This window comes from Meleagris gallopavo, chromosome Z (genome assembly GCF_905368555.1).
Source record: "Meleagris gallopavo chromosome Z, MGAL_WU_HG_1.1, whole genome shotgun sequence".
In the NCBI taxonomy this organism is placed as follows: Eukaryota; Metazoa; Chordata; class Aves; order Galliformes; family Phasianidae; genus Meleagris; species Meleagris gallopavo.
The window spans coordinates 24,907,385-24,935,162 of NC_139435.1; the positions used below are offsets into that span (position 1 = coordinate 24,907,385).

Genomic DNA, 27,778 nt, shown 5'->3' on the forward strand with positions numbered 1-27,778 from the left:
GGGACACGACTCCAGCCAGCCAGCCATGGCAGGCAGGCAGGGGCCAGGACTTCAGCCAGCCAGCCAAGGCAGGCAGGCAGGGGACACGACTCCAGCCAGCCAGCCATGGCAGGCAGGCAGGGGACACGACTCCAGCCAGCCAGCCATGGCAGGCAGGCAGGGGACACGACTCCAGCCAGCCAGCCAGGGCAGGGAGGTTTGAGCCACGACTCCAGCCAGCCAAGCAGGGCTGGCAGGCAGGGGCCATGACTCCAGCCAGCCAGCCAGGGCAGGGAGGTTTGAGCCACGACTCCAGCCAGCCAAGGCAGGGCAGGCAGGCAGGGGCCACAACTCCAGCCAGCCAGCCAGGGCAGGCAGGCAGGAGCCACGACTTCAGCCAGACAGCCAGGGCAGTCAGGCAGGAGCCATGACTCCAGCCAGCCAGCCAAGGCAGGCAGGCAGGAGCCACGACTTCAGCCAGACAGCCAGGGCAGTCAGGCAGGAGCCATGACTCCAGCCAGCCAGCCAAGGCAGGCAGGCAGGAGCCACGACACCAGCCAGCCAGCCAGGGCGGGCAGGCAGGGGCCACGACTCCAGACATCCAGCCATGGCAGGGAGGCAGGAGCCACGACTTCAGCCAGCCATCCATCCAGGGCAGCCAGGAGCCACAACTCCAGCCAGCCAGCCAGCCAAGGCAGGCAGACAGGGGCCACGACTCAGGCTGTCCATCCAAGGCCGGCAGGCAGGGGCCACGACTCCAGCCTTCCAGCCAAGATGGGCAGACAGGGGCCACGACTCCAGCCAGCCAGCCAAGGCCAGCAGGCTGGGGCTGTGACGCCAGCCGGGAGGCAAAATAAAAAATAAATAAATAAATAAATAAATAAATAAATAAATAAATAAATAAATAAATAAATAAATAAGTCTTTGGTTATGCTTGGTTTGTCAAGACCGTGCTGGGGCAGATCCTCGCCATAACAAAATTTCAGAGACAACTAATTGAGTGTTTTTTTTTCATTTTCTTTGTTTCTTTTGTTTTGTTTTGTTTTAGTAGATGTTAAAGCACTGTCTAATAACAAGTCAACCTCTTGGAGTGGGTCCAGGGGAGGGCCACTAAGATGATCAGAGGGCTGGAGCCCCTCTCCTATGAAGAAAGGTTGAGGGAAATGGGCTTGTTTAGCTTGGAGAAGAGAAGGCTCCAAGAGGGGGAGACCCTCACTGTGGCCTTCCAGTACTTGAAGGGAGCGTATAAAGAGGAGGGGGAATGGCTGTTTATGAGGGTGGGCAGTGGTAGGACAAGGGGGAATAGTCTTAAACTGAGACAGGGGAGATTGAGGTTAGATATTAAAAGGAAGATTTTCACATGGAGGGTGGTGACGCACTGGAACAGGTTGCCCAAGGAGGTTGTGGATGCCCCATCCCTGGAGGCATTCAAAGCCAGCCTGGTCTGGTGGTTGGTGACCCTGCACATAGCTGGGGGGTTGAAACTAGATGATCATTGTGGTCCTTTTCAACCCAGGCCATTCTATGATTCTATGATTGTATGAATATCTCAAGTTGGAAGGACCCACAAGGATTATCAAGTCCAACCCCTCGCTCCACAGAGGACCACCCAAATGCAGACAGTCCTCCATCTGCAGCAGCTCGGGGCCGTGCCCACTGCTCTGGGAAGCCCTTCCATACACACCTCTTTCTTGTGCAGACCCTTTCCCTAACCCCCAGCTGCCCCTCCCCTGGCACAGCTCCATGCCGTTCCCTCGGGCCCTGTCGCTGTCACCAGGCAGCACAGCTCAGCGCTGCCCTCCGCTCCCTGTGAGGAGCTGCAGCCGCCATGAGTGCTGCCCTCAACCTGCCCTGCTCTGGGCTGAGCACACCCAGGAACCTCAGCTGCTCCTCAAACACTGTGCCCTCAGATCCTTCTCCACCTCTGTAGCCCTCCTTTGGACACTCAAATAGCAGTTTATGTAGTGGCACCCAAGCCTACACCCAGCGCTGGAGGTGAGGCCGCACAGCGCAGAGCAGAGCGGGACAGCCGCTTCCCTTGCCTGGCAGTGCTGGGCCTGACGCACCCCGGGTATGGTTGACCCTTCTGACTGCCAGGGCGCACTGCCGGCTCAGATTCCATTTGCCATCAACCCAGATCCCTTTTTGCCAGGCTGCGCTACAGCCCCTCACCACCAATGTCTGCACACAGGGCCAGGGGCACCCCATCCCACGTGCAGAACCCAGCGCTCGCTCTTCTTTGTGCAGATGGGGACCACCCTCATTTTGTCCAGATCTCAGTGCAAGGCCTCTCTATCCTCAAGGAAGTCAACACTCCTCCCAGCTTAGCATCATCCACAAATTGACTGATACTATTTCCAGATCTTTATTGGAATCAACAGTAAAAGCAGTAAGGAGAAATGGCCTTACAATGGAGCCCCGCAGAATCCCACTGGTGACAAACGGCAACTGTCTGGACAAAGAAACCAGTCACCCAATACAGCCATGTTTTGGTTCTCAAGGGACATTCTTAGGGACACACTGCCATGGCTTTACGATGTCATGAGCAATCTCCCTGCCAACAGCTATCAAAACGGGAACCCTGACAACAGAACACTAGCTGTGATGCAAGGCAGCCAGCCAATAAAGGCAGGCAGGTAGGGGTCACAACTCCAGACAGCCAGCCAAGGCAGGCAGGCAGGGGACACGACTCCAGCCAGCCGGCCAAGGCAGGCAGGCAGGGGCCAGGACTTCAGCCAGCCAGCCAAGGCAGGCAGGCAGGGGACATGACTCCAGCCAGCCAGCCATGGCAGGCAGGCAGGGGACACGACTCCAGCCAGCCAGCCATGGCAGGCAGGCAGGGGACACGACTCCAGCCAGCCAGCCAGGGCAGGGAGGTTTGAGCCACGACTCCAGCCAGCCAAGCAGGGCTGGCAGGCAGGGGCCATGACTCCAGCCAGCCAGCCAGGGCAGGGAGGTTTGAGCCACGACTCCAGCCAGCCAAGGCAGGGCAGGCAGGCAGGGGCCACAACTCCAGCCAGCCAGCCAGGGCAGGCAGGCAGGAGCCACGACTTCAGCCAGACAGCCAGGGCAGTCAGGCAGGAGCCATGACTCCAGCCAGCCAGCCAAGGCAGGCAGGCAGGAGCCACGACTTCAGCCAGACAGCCAGGGCAGTCAGGCAGGAGCCATGACTCCAGCCAGCCAGCCAGGGCAGGCAGGCAGGAGCCACGACTCCAGCCAGCCAGCCAGGGCGGGCAGGCAGGGGCCACGACTCCAGACATCCAGCCATGGCAGGGAGGCAGGAGCCACGACTTCAGCCAGCCATCCATCCAGGGCAGCCAGGAGCCACAACTCCAGCCAGCCAGCCAGCCAAGGCAGGCAGACAGGGGCCACGACTCAGGCTGTCCATCCAAGGCCGGCAGGCAGGGGCCACGACTCCAGCCTTCCAGCCAAGATGGGCAGACAGGGGCCACGACTCCAGCCAGCCAGCCAAGGCCAGCAGGCTGGGGCTGTGACGCCAGCCGGGAGGCAAAATAAATAAATAAATAAATAAATAAATAAATAAATAAATAAATAAATAAATAAATAAGTCTTTGGTTATGCTTGGTTTGTCAAGACCGTGCTGGGGCAGATCCTCACCATAACAAAATTTCAGAGACAACTAATTGAGTGGTTTTTTTTCATTTTCTTTGTTTCTTTTGTTTTGTTTTGTTTTAGTAGATGTTAAAGCACTGTCTAATAACAAGTCAACCTCTTGGAGTGGGTCCAGGGGAGGGCCACTAAGATGATCAGAGGGCTGGAGCCCCTCTCCTATGAAGAAAGGTTGAGGGAAATGGGCTTGTTTAGCTTGGAGAAGAGAAGGCTCCAAGAGGGGGAGACCCTCACTGTGGCCTTCCAGTACTTGAAGGGAGCGTATAAAGAGGAGGGGGAATGGCTGTTTATGAGGGTGGGCAGTGGTAGGACAAGGGGGAATAGTCTTAAACTGAGACAGGGGAGATTGAGGTTAGATATTAAAAGGAAGATTTTCACATGGAGGGTGGTGACGCACTGGAACAGGTTGCCCAAGGAGGTTGTGGATGCCCCATCCCTGGAGGCATTCAAAGCCAGCCTGGTCTGGTGGTTGGTGACCCTGCACATAGCTGGGGGGTTGAAACTAGATGATCATTGTGGTCCTTTTCAACCCAGGCCATTCTATGATTCTATGATTGTATGAATATCTCAAGTTGGAAGGACCCACAAGGATTATCAAGTCCAACCCCTCGCTCCACAGAGGACCACCCAAATGCAGACAGTCCTCCATCTGCAGCAGCTCGGGGCCGTGCCCACTGCTCTGGGAAGCCCTTCCATACACACCTCTTTCTTGTGCAGACCCTTTCCCTAACCCCCAGCTGCCCCTCCCCTGGCACAGCTCCATGCCGTTCCCTCGGGCCCTGTCGCTGTCACCAGGCAGCACAGCTCAGCGCTGCCCTCCGCTCCCTGTGAGGAGCTGCAGCCGCCATGAGTGCTGCCCTCAACCTGCCCTGCTCTGGGCTGAGCACACCCAGGAACCTCAGCTGCTCCTCAAACACTGTGCCCTCAGATCCTTCTCCACCTCTGTAGCCCTCCTTTGGACACTCAAATAGCAGTTTATGTAGTGGCACCCAAGCCTACACCCAGCGCTGGAGGTGAGGCCGCACAGCGCAGAGCAGAGCGGGACAGCCGCTTCCCTCGCCTGGCAGTGCTGGGCCTGACGCACCCCGGGGTATGGTTGACCCTTCTGACTGCCAGGGCGCACTGCCGGCTCAGATTCCATTTGCCATCAACCCAGATCCCTTTTTGCCAGGCTGCGCTCCAGCCCCTCACCACCAATGTCTGCACACAGAGCCAGGGGCACCCCATCCCAGGTGCAGAACCCAGCGCTCGCTCTTCTTTGTGCAGATGGGGACCACCCTCATTTTGTCCAGATCTCAGTGCAAGGCCTCTCTATCCTCAAGGAGGTCAACACTCCTCCCAGCTTAGCATCATCCACAAATTGACTGATACTATTTCCAGATCTTTATTGGAATCAACAGTAAAAGCAGTAAGGAGAAATGGCCTTACAATGGAGCCCCGCAGAATCCCACTGGTGACAAACGGCAACTGTCTGGACAAAGAAACCAGTCACCCAATACAGCCATGTTTTGGTTCTCAAGGGACATTCTTAGGGACACACTGCCATGGCTTTACGATGTCATGAGCAATCTCCCTGCCAACAGCTATCAAAACGGGAACCCTGACAACAGAACACTAGCTGTGATGCAAGGCAGCCAGCCAATAAAGGCAGGCAGGTAGGGGTCACAACTCCAGACAGCCAGCCAAGGCAGGCAGGCAGGGGACACGACTCCAGCCAGCCGGCCAAGGCAGGCAGGCAGGAGCAAAGACTCCAGCCTTCCAGCCAAGGCAGGCAGGCAGGAGCCGGGACTCCAGCCAGCCAGCCAAGGCAGGCAGTCAGGGGCCAGGACTCCAGCCAGCCAGCCATGGCAGGCAGGCAGGGGCCAGGACTTCAGCCAGCCAGCCAAGGCAGGCAGGCAGGGGACATGACTCCAGCCAGCCAGCCATGGCAGGCAGGCAGGGGACACGACTCCAGCCAGCCAGCCATGGCAGGCAGGCAGGGGACACGACTCCAGCCAGCCAGCCAGGGCAGGGAGGTTTGAGCCACGACTCCAGCCAGCCAAGCAGGGCTGGCAGGCAGGGGCCATGACTCCAGCCAGCCAGCCAGGGCAGGCAGGCAGGAGCCACGACTTCAGCCAGACAGCCAGGGCAGTCAGGCAGGAGCCATGACTCCAGCCAGCCAGCCAAGGCAGGCAGGCAGGAGCCACGACTTCAGCCAGACAGCCAGGGCAGTCAGGCAGGAGCCATGACTCCAGCCAGCCAGCCAGGGCAGGCAGGCAGGAGCCACGACTCCAGCCAGCCAGCCAGGGCGGGCAGGCAGGGGCCACGACTCCAGACATCCAGCCATGGCAGGGAGGCAGGAGCCACGACTTCAGCCAGCCATCCATCCAGGGCAGCCAGGAGCCACAACTCCAGCCAGCCAGCCAGCCAAGGCAGGCAGACAGGGGCCACGACTCAGGCTGTCCATCCAAGGCCGGCAGGCAGGGGCCACGACTCCAGCCTTCCAGCCAAGATGGGCAGACAGGGGCCACGACTCCAGCCAGCCAGCCAAGGCCAGCAGGCTGGGGCTGTGACGCCAGCCGGGAGGCTAAATAAAAAATAAATAAATAAATAAATAAATAAATAAATAAATAAAAAATAAATAAGTCTTTGGTTATGCTTGGTTTGTCAAGACCGTGCTGGGGCAGATCCTCGCCATAACAAAATTTCAGAGACAACTAATTGAGTGTTTTTTTTTCATTTTCTTTGTTTCTTTTGTTTTGTTTTGTTTTAGTAGATGTTAAAGCACTGTCTAATAACAAGTCAACCTCTTGGAGTGGGTCCAGGGGAGGGCCACTAAGATGATCAGAGGGCTGGAGCCCCTCTCCTATGAAGAAAGGTTGAGGGAAATGGGCTTGTTTAGCTTGGAGAAGAGAAGGCTCCAAGAGGGGGAGACCCTCACTGTGGCCTTCCAGTACTTGAAGGGAGCGTATAAAGAGGAGGGGGAATGGCTGTTTATGAGGGTGGGCAGTGGTAGGACAAGGGGGAATAGTCTTAAACTGAGACAGGGGAGATTGAGGTTAGATATTAAAAGGAAGATTTTCACATGGAGGGTGGTGACGCACTGGAACAGGTTGCCCAAGGAGGTTGTGGATGCCCCATCCCTGGAGGCATTCAAAGCCAGCCTGGTCTGGTGGTTGGTGACCCTGCACATAGCTGGGGGGTTGAAACTAGATGATCATTGTGGTCCTTTTCAACCCAGGCCATTCTATGATTCTATGATTGTATGAATATCTCAAGTTGGAAGGACCCACAAGGATTATCAAGTCCAACCCCTCGCTCCACAGAGGACCACCCAAATGCAGACAGTCCTCCATCTGCAGCAGCTCGGGGCCGTGCCCACTGCTCTGGGAAGCCCTTCCATACACACCTCTTTCTTGTGCAGACCCTTTCCCTAACCCCCAGCTGCCCCTCCCCTGGCACAGCTCCATGCCGTTCCCTCGGGCCCTGTCGCTGTCACCAGGCAGCACAGCTCAGCGCTGCCCTCCGCTCCCTGTGAGGAGCTGCAGCCGCCATGAGTGCTGCCCTCAACCTGCCCTGCTCTGGGCTGAGCACACCCAGGAACCTCAGCTGCTCCTCAAACACTGTGCCCTCAGATCCTTCTCCACCTCTGTAGCCCTCCTTTGGACACTCGAATAGCAGCTTATGTAGTGGCACCCAAGCCTACACCCAGCGCTGGAGGTGAGGCCGCACAGCGCAGAGCAGAGCGGGACAGCCGCTTCCCTCGCCTGGCAGTGCTGGGCCTGACGCACCCCGGGGTATGGTTGACCCTTCTGACTGCCAGGGCGCACTGCCGGCTCAGATTCCATTTGCCATCAACCCAGATCCCTTTTTGCCAGGCTGCGCTCCAGCCCCTCACCACCAATGTCTGCACACAGAGCCAGGGGCACCCCATCCCAGGTGCAGAACCCAGCGCTCGCTCTTCTTTGTGCAGATGGGGACCACCCTCATTTTGTCCAGATCTCAATGCAAGGCCTCTCTATCCTCAAGGAGGTCAACACTCCTCCCAGCTTAGCATCATCCACAAATTGACTGATACTATTTCCAGATCTTTATTGGAATCAACAGTAAAAGCAGTAAGGAGAAATGGCCTTACAATGGAGCCCCGCAGAATCCCACTGGTGACAAACGGCAACTGTCTGGACAAAGAAACCAGTCACCCAATACAGCCATGTTTTGGTTCTCAAGGGACATTCTTAGGGACACACTGCCATGGCTTTACGATGTCATGAGCAATCTCCCTGCCAACAGCTATCAAAACGGGAACCCTGACAACAGAACACTAGCTGTGATGCAAGGCAGCCAGCCAATAAAGGCAGGCAGGTAGGGGTCACAACTCCAGACAGCCAGCCAAGGCAGGCAGGCAGGGGACACGACTCCAGCCAGCCGGCCAAGGCAGGCAGGCAGGAGCAAAGACTCCAGCCTTCCAGCCAAGGCAGGCAGGCAGGAGCCGGGACTCCAGCCAGCCAGCCAAGGCAGGCAGTCAGGGGCCAGGACTCAGCGCCAGCCAGCCATGGCAGGCAGGCAGGGGACACGACTCCAGCCAGCCAGCCATGGCAGGCAGGCAGGGGACACGACTCCAGCCAGCCAGCCAGGGCAGGGAGGTTTGAGCCACGACTCCAGCCAGCCAAGCAGGGCTGGCAGGCAGGGGCCATGACTCCAGCCAGCCAGCCAGGGCAGGGAGGTTTGAGCCACGACTCCAGCCAGCCAAGGCAGGGCAGGCAGGCAGGGGCCACAACTCCAGCCAGCCAGCCAGGGCAGGCAGGCAGGAGCCACGACTTCAGCCAGACAGCCAGGGCAGTCAGGCAGGAGCCATGACTCCAGCCAGCCAGCCAAGGCAGGCAGGCAGGAGCCACGACTTCAGCCAGACAGCCAGGGCAGTCAGGCAGGAGCCATGACTCCAGCCAGCCAGCCAGGGCAGGCAGGCAGGAGCCACGACTCCAGCCAGCCAGCCAGGGCGGGCAGGCAGGGGCCACGACTCCAGACATCCAGCCATGGCAGGGAGGCAGGAGCCACGACTTCAGCCAGCCATCCATCCAGGGCAGCCAGGAGCCACAACTCCAGCCAGCCAGCCAGCCAAGGCAGGCAGACAGGGGCCACGACTCAGGCTGTCCATCCAAGGCCGGCAGGCAGGGGCCACGACTCCAGCCTTCCAGCCAAGATGGGCAGACAGGGGCCACGACTCCAGCCAGCCAGCCAAGGCCAGCAGGCTGGGGCTGTGACGCCAGCCGGGAGGCTAAATAAATAAATAAATAAATAAATAAATAAATAAATAAATAAATAAATAAATAAATAAGTCTTTGGTTATGCTTGGTTTGTCAAGACCGTGCTGGGGCAGATCCTCGCCATAACAAAATTTCAGAGACAACTAATTGAGTGGTTTTTTTTCATTTTCTTTGTTTCTTTTGTTTTGTTTTGTTTTAGTAGATGTTAAAGCACTGTCTAATAACAAGTCAACCTCTTGGAGTGGGTCCAGGGGAGGGCCACTAAGATGATCAGAGGGCTGGAGCCCCTCTCCTATGAAGAAAGGTTGAGGGAAATGGGCTTGTTTAGCTTGGAGAAGAGAAGGCTCCAAGAGGGGGAGACCCTCACTGTGGCCTTCCAGTACTTGAAGGGAGCGTATAAAGAGGAGGGGGAATGGCTGTTTATGAGGGTGGGCAGTGGTAGGACAAGGGGGAATAGTCTTAAACTGAGACAGGGGAGATTGAGGTTAGATATTAAAAGGAAGATTTTCACATGGAGAGTGGTGACGCACTGGAACAGGTTGCCCAAGGAGGTTGTGGATGCCCCATCCCTGGAGGCATTCAAAGCCAGCCTGGTCTGGTGGTTGGTGACCCTGCACATAGCTGGGGGGTTGAAACTAGATGATCATTGTGGTCCTTTTCAACCCAGGCCATTCTATGATTCTATGATTGTATGAATATCTCAAGTTGGAAGGACCCACAAGGATTATCAAGTCCAACCCCTCGCTCCACAGAGGACCACCCAAATGCAGACAGTCCTCCATCTGCAGCAGCTCGGGGCCGTGCCCACTGCTCTGGGAAGCCCTTCCATACACACCTCTTTCTTGTGCAGACCCTTTCCCTAACCCCCAGCTGCCCCTCCCCTGGCACAGCTCCATGCCGTTCCCTCGGGCCCTGTCGCTGTCACCAGGCAGCACAGCTCAGCGCTGCCCTCCGCTCCCTGTGAGGAGCTGCAGCCGCCATGAGTGCTGCCCTCAACCTGCCCTGCTCTGGGCTGAGCACACCCAGGAACCTCAGCTGCTCCTCAAACACTGTGCCCTCAGATCCTTCTCCACCTCTGTAGCCCTCCTTTGGACACTCGAATAGCAGCTTATGTAGTGGCACCCAAGCCTACACCCAGCGCTGGAGGTGAGGCCGCACAGCGCAGAGCAGAGCGGGACAGCCGCTTCCCTCGCCTGGCAGTGCTGGGCCTGACGCACCCCGGGGTATGGTTGACCCTTCTGACTGCCAGGGCGCACTGCCGGCTCAGATTCCATTTGCCATCAACCCAGATCCCTTTTTGCCAGGCTGCGCTCCAGCCCCTCACCACCAATGTCTGCACACAGAGCCAGGGGCACCCCATCCCAGGTGCAGAACCCAGCGCTCGCTCTTCTTTGTGCAGATGGGGACCACCCTCATTTTGTCCAGATCTCAGTGCAAGGCCTCTCTATCCTCAAGGAGGTCAACACTCCTCCCAGCTTAGCATCATCCACAAATTGACTGATACTATTTCCAGATCTTTATTGGAATCAACAGTAAAAGCAGTAAGGAGAAATGGCCTTACAATGGAGCCCCGCAGAATCCCACTGGTGACAAACGGCAACTGTCTGGACAAAGAAACCAGTCACCCAATACAGCCATGTTTTGGTTCTCAAGGGACATTCTTAGGGACACACTGCCATGGCTTTACGATGTCATGAGCAATCTCCCTGCCAACAGCTATCAAAACGGGAACCCTGACAACAGAACACTAGCTGTGATGCAAGGCAGCCAGCCAATAAAGGCAGGCAGGTAGGGGTCACAACTCCAGACAGCCAGCCAAGGCAGGCAGGCAGGGGACACGACTCCAGCCAGCCGGCCAAGGCAGGCAGGCAGGAGCCAAGACTCCAGCCTTCCAGCCAAGGCAGGCAGGCAGGAGCCGGGACTCCAGCCAGCCAGCCAAGGCAGGCAGTCAGGGGCCAGGACTTCAGCCAGCCAGCCAAGGCAGGCAGGCAGGGGACATGACTCCAGCCAGCCAGCCATGGCAGGCAGGCAGGGGCCAGGACTTCAGCCAGCCAGCCAAGGCAGGCAGGCAGGGGACACGACTCCAGCCAGCCAGCCATGGCAGGCAGGCAGGGGACACGACCAGCCAGCACTCCATGGCAGGCAGGCAGGGGCCACGACTCCAGCCAGCCAGGCAGGGCAGGGAGGTTTGAGCCACGACTCCAGCCAGCCAAGCAGGGCTGGCAGGCAGGGGCCATGACTCCAGCCAGCCAGCCAGGGCAGGGAGGTTTGAGCCACGACTCCAGCCAGCCAAGGCAGGGCAGGCAGGCAGGGGCCACAACTCCAGCCAGCCAGCCAGGGCAGGCAGGCAGGAGCCACGACTTCAGCCAGACAGCCAGGGCAGTCAGGCAGGAGCCATGACTCCAGCCAGCCAGCAAGGCAGGCAGGCAGGAGCCACGACTTCAGCCAGACAGCCAGGGCAGTCAGGCAGGAGCCATGACTCCAGCCAGCCAGCCAGGGCAGGCAGGCAGGAGCCACGACTCCAGCCAGCCAGCCAGGGCGGGCAGGCAGGGGCCACGACTCCAGACATCCAGCCATGGCAGGGAGGCAGGAGCCACGACTTCAGCCAGCCATCCATCCAGGGCAGCCAGGAGCCACAACTCCAGCCAGCCAGCCAGCCAAGGCAGGCAGACAGGGGCCACGACTCAGGCTGTCCATCCAAGGCCGGCAGGCAGGGGCCACGACTCCAGCCTTCCAGCCAAGATGGGCAGACAGGGGCCACGACTCCAGCCAGCCAGCCAAGGTCAGCAGGCTGGGGCTGTGACGCCAGCCGGGAGGCAAAATAAAAAATAAATAAATAAATAAAATAAATAAAATAAATAAAATAAATAATAAGTCTTTGGTTATGCTTGGTTTGTCAAGACCGTGCTGGGGCAGATCCTCGCCATAACAAAATTTCAGAGACAACTAATTGAGTGGGTTTTTTTTCATTTTCTTTGTTTCTTTTGTTTTGTTTTGTTTTAGTAGATGTTAAAGCACTGTCTAATAACAAGTCAACCTCTTGGAGTGGGTCCAGGGGAGGGCCACTAAGATGATCAGAGGGCTGGAGCCCCTCTCCTATGAAGAAAGGTTGAGGGAAATGGGCTTGTTTAGCTTGGAGAAGAGAAGGCTCCAAGAGGGGGAGACCCTCACTGTGGCCTTCCAGTACTTGAAGGGAGCGTATAAAGAGGAGGGGGAATGGCTGTTTATGAGGGTGGGCAGTGGTAGGACAAGGGGGAATAGTCTTAAACTGAGACAGGGGAGATTGAGGTTAGATATTAAAAGGAAGATTTTCACATGGAGGGTGGTGACGCACTGGAACAGGTTGCCCAAGGAGGTTGTGGATGCCCCATCCCTGGAGGCATTCAAAGCCAGCCTGGTCTGGTGGTTGGTGACCCTGCACATAGCTGGGGGGTTGAAACTAGATGATCATTGTGGTCCTTTTCAACCCTGGCCATTCTATTATTCTGTGATGATGATAAGATGACAAAGCAGCAATAGGGAAACTCTTAATACAACAGTGGTTGTTTAACACAGAAGAAATTACCTAAGTCATAAATCACATGGGCAAAGTAGAAAGTGTGCCTTTCCTAATGTTCAGTGGTGTTTCTGTAACATTCACCAGGTAGGTCTTGTAGCAGACTGCTGTAAATACGACTGACTTACTGGAGAAAGTCTAAGACCTATTTTAAACCAGTGCAATAGAATTCAAGGCTGCAGAGGAAGAGCAAATTGAAAATAAAATGGGAGATAAGGGCCAAAAATTTCTTTGTAGGCATTAACTCTTTATATCTAACATAACTCTTTATCTGTATATCTAATAACATAGTAAACAAAAGAAAAATCATTTCTCCCACTTGAACTACTGAGAATAAGGAGGAACAGAAGTAATTCATTTATTTTTTATCTATAATAACAACACTTGCAACTCCACAGAGAGTGGAGACACAGCACACAATGGTACACTAATATTTAAAACAGTGTTACGCATTGCCCAGAAGTGTACATTGTAGGCATTGTAGGCATTTGTATTCAAGGCAAATATGCACATATTGGTGCTTTGAGAACAGCCAGATCCTCAACTGACATACAGTGGGAAAATTCGAGCAACACCATGAGAACCTCACTCATTCCCAGCAGCATTCCTCAGGGTAGGACAGCAGGAGTGAGTCCTGCTGACTGCTCTCAGCTCTTGCCAGAAAAGCTATAAAAAAAGGGGCTGACTGAGGTCTCTGACTGTAGGATGCTTCTAGCAAGGTCCCAGCACAACCCTGAGAACAGAAGCCCTAACAGAGAAATTCCTTAATGATGATCAACACACAGACCTCTTTTAATACGGAATATCAACTAGTTCACTTGGCCAAATAAACTGCAAAAAATAAAGCATTCAGTTATGTCCTAACAGATGACAGAAGTTTACTCCTTCAAGGGAAAATGCAAGGTCAGGGGAAGCGTACTACTGGAGATATTCCCTAACAAAGGTTTTGTCTCACCTGCCATCCAGCTCCTTGCAGGCCCTCACCCCATGCACACTCCTTGGAACTTCTTTCGACCAAGGCAGTTCCTGCTTGGTCTCTCCCTGCTCCACAGCTGGCAGTGCTTCAGCCTTTCAAGGAGCTGAAATGTCTGGTCTCATAAGTTCTTGGCCTTGGCACACAATAACAGGGCGAAATGTAATGGCCAGGGACATGCCAGAGGGCTATACTAAATAATTCAGTGCAGTCTCTGCTTCTGTACCAGTGTTCTCACACACAAGTTGATCTCTAACAGAGGTTAATGCCCCTTGGGCTGGATGCTTTTTATTTATTTTGAATAGGAGAGGAGGTAAAGGGTAGTGTTTTGTTCTGTCAGGTTTTAATAGGAGATCAAGCCTTAAACTACATGGCTTTTCAGTCAGACTCATTGCAATGTTCCTCCCTTAATTGCAAACTGGAGTATGTTGGCTGTCATGGGAGTCTCTGAACCTGCAGGAAAAGGCATTTTCCTATAGCTGGTGCTGCAAAATTATTCACATCCTCTGCTTCCTCCCAAGTTTACATGTAAGCTGCAATTTCACTAAAATGAACAAATGTGGTAGCAGGTTATGTCATTTATCTGTCTGCACATCTCTATGCTGTTCTGCACTGCTAAATGATCTCTCACATTTTCCACATTGAAAAAAACCATGTTTTTAGACTTATGGGTGCAATTAATTTGATTCATGTAAAAAAAACCAAGGTGCTCCTCAGTTCCTTATTTTCTGTGACATCATCTCATTACAACAAAATGCTCTCCTCAGCCTCTTCATTTTTGTCAGATACTCCTGTTTGCATTGCTTTCAACCCCGCTGCAAAGTGCTATCTGAAACAAAGACGTCAAGAACAAAAGTAGTAAGAGCCTGCATTTCAACAAGGTTGGAAGAGAAGCTGAGCACAATATGCGTTATGCCATGCAGCAAAAATGCAGGCATAAATGCGTAAGCCTGGTGTGCAGGTATCTCCTAAGACTTCCATGCTATGCTGCTGCACTGTTCTATAAAGTGATGGTAGTTCAGTATGAGGTTACTGAACTCATAAAAGAAGATCAAGAGGCACATAACTATAAATCAAACAATGATCCACTGCAGAACTATATTCTATGCCAAACTGAGAAGTTCAGACACTTTATATCATCACAAGTAAGCAGATGGTTTCCCCTATGGCTTGGCTGCTGGAACTCAAAATTCAGCCAAAAGCAAGAAAGTCCCCAAATGACTGCAAATAGTAAAAATGAACAGAATGAGTCAAAAGAAAAAGCATCCACTAATTTTTCCTTCAGTGTAGCTTAGTGAGCGATAAGCTGCTTTTTTCAGTCTATTTAAAAGACAAGCCTGAAAGGACAGTAATCTCTTATTTAAATACAGAGTTGGCAGCAAGACCATTTGCAAGTCACCATGCATCACGCCACATCAGTAACAGGCATGGGCACACAATCTCATTTGGTTGTGTACTGAGAGCACAGAATACACAGTTTACACTTTGCTTTTTATGCCCACTGTATGTCAGCAGCAGCAGGAAAAGAGACAACACCTAATGTGACTGCTGGCACAGAACTAACCTACACACATGTTTAAATAATCTGAATCAGCAGAGCAAGTTTATACCAAATCGGCACTTTGCATCATATGGCTATGATTTTTTTAACCTGTCATTAGCAACCTTACAGTTGTGTTTAGTGCAACATCACAACCAAATAGGTAAAGTGGAGAAATGTCTTCAGCCTCCCATACAGCCTCCAATACAGCAAAGTAAACAGTATATGTAGAGAACGCATCATCATCTGGAAACTGCTGGATACAAATAAAAATAGGCTGTATGCCTTTACTGGAAGTACAAAAAAAAAAAGAGAAAAATAAAAAGTTTCTCTAGAATTACAGTGCCATTCATATTACACATTAACATTCTTACTGATTTGTCTTGGAGATACCATTCAGTATTTTGCTGTCACTGACTACACAATTTATGTTGGTGTATAAAAACACATGCAGGAATTAAGAAGCCTGGAAATGAACTTTTTTACATACAGAGGTCAGAAGAATTCCACAAGGTACATTAATAAAGAAATTAACTCTCATTCTGACTTGCATCCATTAATTAAAATAAAGGAGTCACCTTTTTCATTTGACAATTCAAAATAAATAAATCCTAAAGAAGGGCTGCAAGTAAAAAGAGGACAGGCTCTTTAGCAGGGTCTGTTGTGACAGGACAAGGGGAAATGGTTTCAAACTGAAGGATGAAAGATTTAGATTGAATCTGAGGAAGAAGTTTTTTACAACAAGGGTGGTGAAGAAGTGGCACAGAGAGGTGGTGGATGCCCTGTCCCTGGAGCTGCTCAAGGTCAGGCTGGACAGGGTTCTGAACTACCTGACCTAGCTGTAGGCCTCCCTGTTCACTGCAGGAGAGATGGACTAGATGGCCTTTAAGGGTGCCTTCCAATTCATATGATTCTATGATTTTATGACTAACATAAAATAAGTTAAAATATAAAAATATAGACACATAAACCTAAATTCAAAGTAAACAAATATTCTCATGTTTTGTTTGACATTAGAACTCTATTCTTGCTGACACTATATGAGCATGTACTTGTACGCTATCACAGAATGGCCTGTGTTGGAAAGGCCTTCAGGGATCATGAAGCTCCTGAACCCCCCTGCCATAAGCAGGGCCACCAATCTCCACATTTAATACTAGAGCAGGTTGCCCAGAGCCCCATCCAATCTGAACACCTCTAGGGATGGGGCATCCACAACCTCTCCGGGCAGCCTGTTCCAGCACCTTACCACCCTCATAGTAAAGAACTTCCCCCTGACATTCAACCTAAATCTTCCCTCTCTCAACTTCAAACCATTTCCCCTTATCCTGCTGTTACCTACCCTTTCAAAGAGTTGACTCCCCTCCTGTTTATAGGCTCCCTTTAGACATGGAAAGGCTGCAATAAGGTCACCCCACAGCTTTCTTTTCTCCAAGCTGAACAAGCCCAGCTCCCTCAGTCTGTCTTCATAGGGGAGGTGCTCCAGCCCCCTGATCATCTTTGTGGCCCTCCTCTGGACTCTTTCCAACAGCTCTCTGTCTTTTGTGTACTGGGGGCTCCAGACCTGGACACAATATTCCAGATGGGGCCTCATGAGGGCAGAGAGGGACAGTGACCCCCCTGTCCCTGCTGGCCACCCCTCTTCTGATGGAGCCCAGGATACCATTTGCTTTCCAAGCTGCAAGAGCACACTGCTGGCTCATGTTAAGCTTTTCATTCATCAGGACTCCTAGGTCCTTTTCTGCAGGGCTGCTTTCAAGGACTGCTCCTTCCAGTCTATATAAACGCCTGGGATTCCTCTCACCCAAATGCAAAACCTTGCACTTGGGGTGCAAGGTGAACTTCATTAGGTTCACCTGGGTCCACCTTTCCAACCTTTCCACTCTGAATGGCATCCCTTCCTTCCATCATGTCAATCGCACCACTCAGCTTGGTGTCATCAGCAAACTTGGTGTCATCAGCAAACTTGTTGAGGTGCACTCGATTCTGTCATGAGTGTCATTGATAAAGATGTTAAAGAGCACTGGTGCCAAGACAGATCCCTGGGGATGGCACTCGTTACCGACCTCCACCTGGACACAGAACCGTTAATCACTACTCTCTGTTTGCGGCCTTTCAACCAGTTTCTTATCCATCAGATAGTCCTCCCATCAAATCCACATCCCTCCAATTTGGAGATAAGGATGTGGTAGGGGACCATGTCAAAGGCCTTGCTCAAGTCCAGGTAAATGACATCAGTCACCTTCCCCTATCCACCAATGCTGCCACTGCATCATAGAAGGTCACCAGATTAGTTGAGCATGGCCTTCCCCGTTGAAGCCGTGCTGGCTGTCTCGAATCACATGCTCATTCCTCATGTGATCAAGCATGTCATCTAGGATGATCTGTTCCATGATCTTCCCAGGCACAGAGATGAGACTCACCGGCCTATAGTTCCCCGGCTCCTCCTTGCTCCCTTTCTTGTAAATGGGAGTGATGTGACCCTTCCTCCAGTCACCTGGGACCTCACCTGACAGTCACAACTTTCCAAATATGATGGAGAGCAGCTCAGCAACCACCTCAGCCAGCTCCTTCAGAACCCTGGGATGCACGCCATCTGGCCCCGTACACTTGTACATATTCAGTCTCATGAGGTGGTCTCGGACTTGCTCTGCCCTTATAGTGGGGGAGAATTTACCGCCCCAGTTCCCACAAAGAGGATTAGGGATGCAGGGCTCGGGGATGTGAGAAATCTTATAATCTTGGCTGCCAGTGAAGACCAAGGCAAAGAACTCATTGAGTACCTCAGCCTTCTCTCCATCCATTGAAGCCAGTTCTCCTTTTACATTTATCAAAGGAGGTACACTCATTTTGGCTTGTCTCTTCTGGTCAGTGTACCTGTAGAATATCTTCATATTGTTTTTCACGTCCCTTGCCAATTTCAGTTCTGCCTGCACCTTGGCTTTCCTGATCCCACATCTGCAAGTATGGATAGCATCCCTGTTTCTTCCCAGGTGACACACCCTTGTTTCCAGAGCTTGTACGCACCTTTCTTTGCCCTCAGTATGCCCAGCAGGTCCTTGCTCATCTCCTACCTCCTCTGCCTGCTTTCTTATTCAGAGAGATGGAGAGCTCTTGTGCTCTCAGAAAGGCATCCTAGAAGAGTAGCCAGCTCTCCTCAACATCTTTGTCATCATCTAAGGATTGCACATAGACGAAAAAATAGAGGGAAAAAAATACACTCTGGGTGCAAAAAAACACTCTTGACTGCTGATGAACATGCTTTGAAATACCCAATCTATTCTTCCACACATTTGAAAATAGACCCCATTGTTTCACATGTATTTCATGAGTCCCACTGTGGCAGCAGCTACACATCGAAGCAGAGACCAACCTGTGTGCACCTCCTTTTGTGTGCATTCCAACCAAGCTGCCCACAGAAGACCTGACCATGCTACATGGGTCAAACCGCAAAGCACTCATTGAATCAGGTCAGTGCTGGACCAGGCCAGCTAACACAGCCCTGTGCACAAGCAAACACATACTGGAAGCCCAACGTTTAAATTTTAAACTACACTTCTCTGTTGTGTTACAAAGTCACTGTCTAGTAGAACAGTGATTTCAGGCTGGCTGAACACAGAGTGTGACCCAGATACAGCCAACACTGCTGCAGCACAAAGCTTTTCTGTTCCCACAGAAAAGAAAGGACAGGACAGTAAGGTGGGCAGAAGCTGGCTTCTTTCTCTACATTCCTGGCCAGAAGAGACTGAGCATATTGCAAAGCAGAAAAACCAAAATGCTATATTCCACTGAGGGAAACTAACCCCTCCTTCCCACTCAGCTCTTCTAAGTTCAGCTTGGAAGCACAGGGAAGGCAGAGTTTAGCAAAACAGACCATCAGTTGCTCACTTCGGAAGCAATGCTACAGGCCCAGCAGCCACCTTCTACTTCCAACAAGCAACTCCACAGAGGATTCCCAGACCAGTTTGAACTTCATGCCAATCACATTTAGAAAACAGAAGACACTGTTGAATTATTTCTGTTAATTTTGTTTCCCTGTTCTCACATAGATGAAACCCATGCATTTGTAAAGATAATGCTTACAGCTCATCTGTCCCTCTGGCTGTAGTTAGATATGCAATTACTGTATGTTAGAAAACTATTTGGAATTTCTTCCTGCCAAATAAGACGATTCACAATTTTTTAACTGCCTTACTAAGTGTTTTCAAATTCCCTCTACCTAAGGACTTCTGATCATTTTCCAGCAGAAGATACATATACTCAAATTATTCCTAGACAAACTACCAGATTACAAATAAAATCTTTTTTATTTTATTGCTTTTTGCATGGAGCTCACTGCAGAGCTGAAAAATTTCAGATGTGTTCAGGTTGTGTGAATATCGGAGTGCACTTTACCATTGCCTTCAACTAAGGCAACATTATCTAACACCCAGCACTTTGGAAAAATCTCAATTTTGAGGTAAAACCAGCAGAGACAAATAGAAGTTCCTGAGAGAATACAAAATTAATCCAATTCCTAGATCTACATTAAAACCCTCTTTTCAAACTGTACTTTCAACTACTCTGCTTTTTAACCATTCAAGAAGACTTTGACTCCTAACCTAAAACTTTTGTCTTTAATTTACTCTTCTGTACAACAGGCATTCATGCTCTGAAACTGACCTGGAAGTATTTTATGTTACATACACAATATGAAAATCTGTAATTACTCTTCCCCTTCACACTACTGCTGTGCACATGGTACTGGTGTTACTTTAAAAAAAGCCAGCTGGGGTGAAATGCAGGATGAACACCAGTTGCTGGCTGGAGAGAGCTTCCCTGCTTCGTTCCTTGGCCAGAACCTGCTGGTTTCCATCTTTTCTTAATGGATTATGAAATGAACTTATTTGTAATTAATTCTGTCTCACCATGTTTCCTTCCCTCACAAAACCAAGTCATTAATTTGTTGTATGTAAGCTTTTGCTTTGAAGAACCTTAAAATCTAGTTCAGGAATTCAACATTGCTGTTCTCTGGGCCCCAATATGAAGTAGGCCCCCTCCTTCACTTTATCTTCTCTTTTCTGTATTTAGATACTTTTGACTGCCAAGCTGTCTGTGAATAAGCAGCTGTGATTTCACTTGAGCCTCAGGTTATCCTCGAGGAATAAAAACACTGCAGATGAATGATAAAGATGCTAACAAACCAGGCTGTAGGCCAAGTGTTTGCACAAACGTTCCTACACAAAAGGCATCGTAAGATTAAAAGAGCTTTAAAACTGTGATGCAATACCAAGGAAATAAAACAGCACGGATCCAAGAGCTAATCAAATGAGGTAGGCTGTAATCAGATGTGCCTTTGTAGGGACAGGTTACAAGTATTTACATGTGATAAAAGAGCAGCCAGCCTCTGTCTTGCCCAGAACAGTATTTAAATTCCAGTTTTGCACTCATCTCTGAAGGAAGCCAAGCTCCAGATCAGCAGTTAATGCAGGGAGGCTGTTGTGAGGCAAGCAAGCCACATGACCATCTCCTCCTGCTCACAGCACACCCAGCTGGAAGACCAGTTAAAGCCACCTTACTCACTTTTCCACCCTTGCTGCCACCAAGACCTGGGTACCTAGCTCTCCCCTGTGGAACCACACACACCAGAGGACAGAGCTGGAGGCACAGCTCCTGAGGACCTCTCTTACGATCAGCTGTCAACACACAGTTCTGCCAAGCCATGGTCTAAAGCAGATACTTGATGTACTCCTGTCTCTCTCCACCCAAAGCAGCTGAGCTTGTGTTTTTTGTACCTTACATAAGAAGGGATGCACCTGAGCTATGGTATGCCACGTGCAATTTGCATTAAAAGCAGTTTTCACTTGTCAAAACAAAGCCAACCACCACACATAATAATGCTCTTCCTACAGGCATACTTAACTTCTAAAGGCTAAAAGTTGAAAGCTACAGGGGAAAAATGCTGCCTCATCCAAGCACTAGGTGAGGGTCTGAGAAACCTGGACCAGAGCATACTTCACCATACTTGTGTTGGCTTTTAGGCACTTGGCTGCACTTGCCTTTCCAAAGGAGGTCTGAGGTGATGAACTTAAACATTTCTTGGCTACAAAAGGGCATTGTGAGGAACTACACCATGTGCACTACAAAGATCATCAGGCATTACTGACATTATGGCAGTAATAGAGAACATAAGCTCCTAAAACAGAAGGAATTAAGCAGGTGTCACACCACTCAGAGCAAATCTTCAATCCAAACAAGTAAAGAGCAGGACAAGCAAAGAACAGGTTGGACTGTGTGAACTCTAAAGACAAGGAAAAACACTAGAGAGGAAAGCATCAGGGGTGGAAAGAAGCCTAGAAAGCTTCATACAGTTGGCACTCTGAAACACAGGCCAGGCAATGAGAAGCACTGACACACTCTAAGGTGGGACAGTCTGAAGGCACTGATTTGCTCTGTAGCTTCAAGCAGTTTAGTGCTAAGTCCTAACCTCAGCTATCCCTGATCCACCCAGAGGAAAACCCTATGGACCCTCAAGATCTGTAAGAGTGTTTTGCACTATCAGTGAATATATAAACACTCCTCTCTCCTTGCAACGTACACTTCATTGAAGAAGCTCTAACAGTGTGAAAATGAAACCTCAGCCAGAAACAAGTACAACGCAGCACTGAGGGGTGCCTACGCTGCAAAGTAGACTATGCTATCTGGGGCTGTATTAGCCAAAACACTGCCAACATGTAACAAAACTGATTCTTACCACTCTACTCAAGCACTGGTGATTCCAGTGGTGAAGCCACAGTACGCACTTGGAGTGCTGTGTCCAGTTCTGGGCCCCCAAGTACAAGAGAGACATGGACATACATGAAAGAGTCCAATGGAGGGTCAGCAAGATGATGAAGGGACTGGAGCAGCTCTGCTATGATGAGAGGCTGACTGTTCAGCTGAGTGAAGAGCAGGCTCCGGGAGAACTCATCAAGGTGTATAAATGCCTGAAGGGAGGATGCAAAGAGGATGGCACCTGCCCAGTGCCAGGACAAGAGGGAAAGGGCACAAACTGGAACACAGGACATTCCGCCTGAACTTCAGGCAGCACTTCTATGCAGTGTAGGTGACTGAACCCTGGCACAGGCTGCCCAGAGACAGTGGGATCTCCTCCCTGGAGATCTTCAAAATCTGCCTGGACGAGGCCCTCAGCACCCTGCTCTGGGTGTCTCTGCTTGGGCAAGCGTTGGGCCACAGGGACACAGAAGCCCAACAGCCTCAGCCACTCTGGGATTCTGAATCAATTGGAGGGACAAACTGGGTACAGCAGAACATAAGGGAAGTTAACTATGCTTTGCCCTTGTGCTCTTTTAATTGACTCCAGAGGCCGTAGGCAAGAGCACTAGATATCTTAGGACCTAAATTAATTCTGGGAACTAGGAAACAACATACTCTACAGAGCCAAATGGAAGTTTTATTTTCTTGAGACTTGCAGCTGGGAGACCATGCCTCTGCTCCTTCCTGCAGTATTAACGTCCAAATACTCCTTTGAAAACAGAATTGAAACACAGTCTCCAGAAACTTCTTGGGAGATGAGGCCCCTTTGCGTCCACAGGGAACTGATGTGACTACCCTACAAAACTCTGCATCTCTTTATTTGCCTCTGCTGCTCCCAAGGGAAACATTTATCAAGCTCTTAGTAAAAAGTAATTCACAAACTTTTCCAGAGTTGACTGCTCCCACAGTCTGCTTACCCCATGGCAGCAAAACATTTCTTTGCCAATGTCAAAGATCAGTGCTGATGATCAACAATACTTCTTTAAAAAAAAATAAATATAGCAGTAATGTTAACTGACATCTACCAGTAAGTAAGAAGGAAGGATTTTCATGTTTACTCATGAGCAATCACTTTCAACAGCAGCAACAACTACATTTAACACCTGTGATATCTGAAAAGTATTCCATCAAATATTTTTATAGTTTACAGATATGCTTTCTGCCATCTATAACGAAGTCATCAGCTGCCTGAAGGCAATTCAGTCTTATTTTATATACTCTGTTTACTATGCTATAAAATGAAGAGACTGAGTTTGCTGTTGCCCTTGCAGACTGAACTGGATAAACATAATTTAAAATTTAAGTTTTACTTCTCAAAGCAACATATTATTAGCCTTGAAAGAAGAGATATCAGTATCAGTTTCTGCTTGGCTAGTCAATCCTGAAAATTAGATGGGTTTATAAAGAGTAATTTTTGGATGTATTTACTAGTGTTTCGCTGTCTAGAAGCCGGAAGCAAGCTCCTCAAATTAACTGAAAAACATGTGCTTGAAATATTTAATTTTCCGTTTCACTACCATTTGTTTTTTAAATCATGACATTTATGCGTGCTTTAATTAGATTTTAACTGTATTGCTGCCACAAAAATTATATATAAGAAAAGGTGTATCAAAATAATGCATTTTTGAACTGGAATAATTTCATAGAGCATTTTTAAATTACGTTACCCCCAAAAAATCATATTATTCAGCAAAGTCTTTGAGCTTTCTGGATACATTCAGTCTTACACAACAAAAAAAAATAGACAGTCATCATTCAGATGACCAGATTACACAAAATATTAGATGTGCAAATTCAGTATTGACAATGTGTAAGCAGGTCTCACAAATCTCCCTCCCACCTTTACAGATGCTGCACTTAATTTTCTCCAGCTTGAGGTTCCCACTCCCAAATGGCCAAACACAATGCAAATTCTTCAGGATGAATTAGCAAACTGTTCTTTCAGTACTGCAGGGTACAAATTATTTGCACAGCTTCATTTCCATCCTTATCACAATAAGCAGTTAGTTGTTTAATTTCTGTCTTTCATCTTATACTAAACTTTTCATCCACCCCAGTCAGTACCCAGTATCCATCATAGAACTGTTTGAGTTGGAAGGGACCCTTAAAGGCCATCTAGTCCAACTCGATGGAATTGGACTGCGATAGGGACACCTGCAGCTAGATTAGGCTGCTCAGAACCTCATTCAGCCTGACCTTGAATGTCTCCAGGGATAGGGCATCAACCACACTGGGCAACCTGTTCCACTGCTTCACACTTTTCCACTACTGTCCTACACACGGATTTTCATGTACCCCTGCTACCATTCTCATTGAAAGTAAGGCAGATCAAGCTAAAAAAAGATAAATTTTAGTTTATTAGTAATAGTCATTAAGTTGCCCAAGTTTCAATGCTCACTATGCTATCTCAGTAAATTAAGTTTAACTACTGCACATCCTCACATCTTTTAACAATTTTGAACTCTTCTTGTTCACTTGTTATGTCCAGTCACTTCACATTCCATGGGAAAAACAAATCCTTTTTATTACCAATTTCAACCTATTAGGTTTTTTTTTTCTATATATATTTTTCTGCTTTGAGGAAATGGAAAGAATGATAATTTGAAATTTTATAGGGGAAAAAGCATCTGTAAGTTGTAAGCTGTAACCAGGAAGTGCTACTCTCCACAGACAGTAACAGTTTCTGCAAACTGCAATTGAGAACACCGAAGAAGGAAAATATTATCCAAGAGAGACAATAATTTTATTTCAGAGAATGTATCTGCAATATTGAAAACCACCATCCCCCCACATGCTTGCTTTTGTCAGCAACGTTTAGCAGCCGAAGGTCGCAGACAGCCAGAAAGCGGTTTTTGGTTTCTTTTGCTATGTTAGAATGAGCCAAGGAAAATGCCCCCCAGGACAGATGTTGCAGGACTTACATAAAGAGGAACTTCAGTGCAGCTTAGCTCCATTGTCACAGCACCTAGAAAGAGAATAAACCAGTGGAATTATTACACACCAAATCAGGAGGCATCAACACCACTGAATCCCATTTACTGCTGTGAACTAAGTCGACGTCTTTCCAGAGTTAGTGAAAGAAAGCACAATGCTCTGCTCAATGTCCTGCTGCCATAGGCTCCCCAGCAGAGTGAAAGGCCAGAGGGATGATGCTGGAGGAGGAGGCAGTGTGCTGCTCACACTATGGGCACAGTACACAAAACAGGTCACAGATAGCAGAGCCTGATGGTGGAGATATTCCTAGTGCCAGCAAGTGAGGAGCGGGAGATTGCAGCACTCCTTATCTCCAGAGGTAAAGACAGGAATTGAAAGGCTGATCTGCAGCTGTAGCAGTCTTTTACTCTACACCAGTATCCCAAGCAACGGGGGCAGGTATTTCAGCAGCTTCACAACAGATATCCCCAAGGCAGGTTGCCTTTAATACCCCAAACAGCAAAATACTGACATGTTTTCAAACTTGCTACACCCTCAGCATTCATACCCTATGCACAGCATTCCTAGCAAACAACGAAAGTGTACCAGAAGCAACACCATGTCTCTAAAACAGCAAGGTGGCCCCAGCAACTACACACAAGTCTTCTTCCACTCAAGGTCCCAAGAAGCTCCTGTCTCACTCAGGAGGAGGCTGCTGCTCAGATGTGGCCTTGTTTTCACAGCTGAACAGTTTCTAAGAACAGCAGGGTTCACGGTTGTGCAGCACGCTGCTGGTTAGCACATAGGTACGGCCTGCTCTGAGCCAGATAGGATTTCAGAAGTTCCCTTCCGACATGCTGCAAAAATTAAATAGTTTTAAAAGAGAAATGCTTGGCCACAAACATTTGGCCACCAGGAAAAAAATATATATACATGAAAAAGGAGGAAAAAGAGAGAGAAAATGAAACTCTAATATAGCGAGAAAAAGGGTCTCAACAAACCCCAGCCCAGCTAACAGCAAGCTGCAGACAGAGGGGCTCTTATGTTCGGCAGCCGAAGGAGGAACCCCGCAACAGACTCCAGTGTGTCTCGCTTTAACAGGCATAGACAAAGCTGAGCAGTTTCCAGTACCAGCATCCTGAATGCAGCCTTAGGAAGCACAGCTCTGTTTCCACAGAAGGAAACACAGCTACAAGTGAAACTAAGGAACCACAGCACTACGGCTGCAAAGAGTGTTTTAAGGTGGAGCTTTTCTCAAGTGTCATGTTACAGGGCTGATGAATCTCTCTGACTACCATCCCACACCTGTCACCAACTCACAACTACTGCGACACACAGATTACAGACAGAGAGAGCATCGTTTAATGGCAGGATGAAGTGGGAGATATGCTAGCCAGCTGTGTGTACACCACTGCTCCAGCATGCTGTATAAAATCCCTCCACCTGTAATGCTGTCCCTCTTTCAAGGCGCACATCCAAACTACTCTTTACCATCTCCTCTGTTAAGAAAACGTGAACACAATCAAATCGTTATGCCACGAAAGCAGGAGCAGACCTGCTGCAGGTTCCTTCATTCATATGACCTGCTGGACCTCCACAGCATCAACAGATGTGCACTGCATCCTTCTCTGCAAAGGATGAGCAAGGCAAGCACCCAGTCCAGTTCGCCCGTTGTGCTGCAAGCATGCCTGGGAAGACTTAATTTCACCCTTCCCTCGATGTATTACCATTATCAGCAGTGCCACAGGCTCCTTTTTTACTGGATATTGCAAACAGAATTCACAGATCTGATGCCGTCCTGACTCCAGTTCCCTCCATTCTTCACTTAAGTCATCCTGTGAACCCTCTGGGTGTAGGTCATCCTGAAGCACCAGGTATGTAGCTCAGTACTGAGTGGATGAGCAGACCTAAGATTTACATCATATGATGCAATCGGTACTGCACTCTTTGAAAACATGAGATACTGAACACTGACAAGAACCACTCTGAAATATTTTATCAGTATATAATATAATCAGTATAATAAATATCAGTGTTTTTAATACTAGTCATCTTATTATGGCTTTTACTGGAGACAAAAGCATACCTAACGCTTGTTTTGCTTCCTGCGTCCATACAAAATTTGTCTGCTCTCCTCTCACTCTTCAGAGTGCCAGCTGTTGAGAAAAGGTTTTATACAAGTGCCTCACATCTTTCCTCTGCCTGGGGCTTGCTGTAACTTGCTGTGGTTACTGGAAGTGGCTGGGAGGGGCAGGAAGAAGAGGAGGATGCACGTAGGGAGGAAATATTCAGCTCTGGCTATGGAGCTGCTCTTGTGCAATCCATTTCAGGAGAGGAGCTGAATGGGACTTGTGTGCACCCTGCCTGTACAGTGAAGGGCTGCTCAGCTCCTCCTGTAGCACTTTCACCAGTGTCACAGCTGTTCCAGGGTGCTGAGGAGAAGCCTGAACCTGAGCAGCAGGCTCAGACCCCAAGCCAAACTGGAAACACTGGATACACAGTGTTGCACAGCACACAACCTGACTTGTTCCTCTGACAGAGCCGACAGGCAGGTCCAATTTCAGGCACTGCACATAGATGTCAGCCTCACATCTACTGCAGCAGAAGCAGGATTCAGCCAAACAAAGAACAATACTTTGTCAGCTTCCAAGTTGATTCTAATTAGCAGTAAATTTAATGAAAGCATTTTTTGTGGTGTGCATTTCATCCCAGTAGAAGTAAGTATGCAAGACAGAACAAAAGATCTAGAAAATAAAATTAACAACCTTTTATTTTATTTTATTTTTTAAATCTACAGTCTCTCCGTAAGTCTAGCGTCAAATGCTATTTCTGGTCTCCTGATAAGCACAGGGTTGTTGTGATGGGTATCAGCAAGTTTTGTGATTTTATCTGTTTGTTTTTCCAAAAATGCATAAATAATCCCTCCTGTGCTTTCCCAATATTTTCTTTATTTGCTGCTAACTGTGGGACTCTCATATATCACACATTACTAATTTCAGGATTATAGATCACAGTATTCCCAGTTATCAAGACATATTAGAAAGTCTAGAAGAAAAAAGTTCCTGACATTTCTGTTTTCCATCTGTATTCCAACTTAACTGCACTTTAATGGTAAAGATTCTCATTATCAAATTGCTCACTCTCTTTTT

General features: G+C 49.4%; 1 protein-coding gene across 9 annotated transcripts in view; it reads right to left on the bottom strand.

The window, feature by feature from the left end:
- The window catches only part of ARHGEF28 (Rho guanine nucleotide exchange factor 28), a 137,959-nt gene that overhangs the window by 105,228 nt on the left and 4,953 nt on the right, over window positions 1-27,778 (bottom strand). For all 9 annotated transcript variants that reach the window (XR_014880340.1, XM_085212830.1, XM_085212831.1 and 6 more), the window contains exon 2: window positions 24,638-24,681. Coding sequence is in view for 8 of the 9 variants with exons in the window: in XM_085212830.1 (XP_085068956.1) it covers window positions 24,638-24,670 (33 nt within the window). In the remaining variant the exon portion in view is untranslated. The remainder of the gene's footprint in view (window positions 1-24,637; window positions 24,682-27,778) is intronic.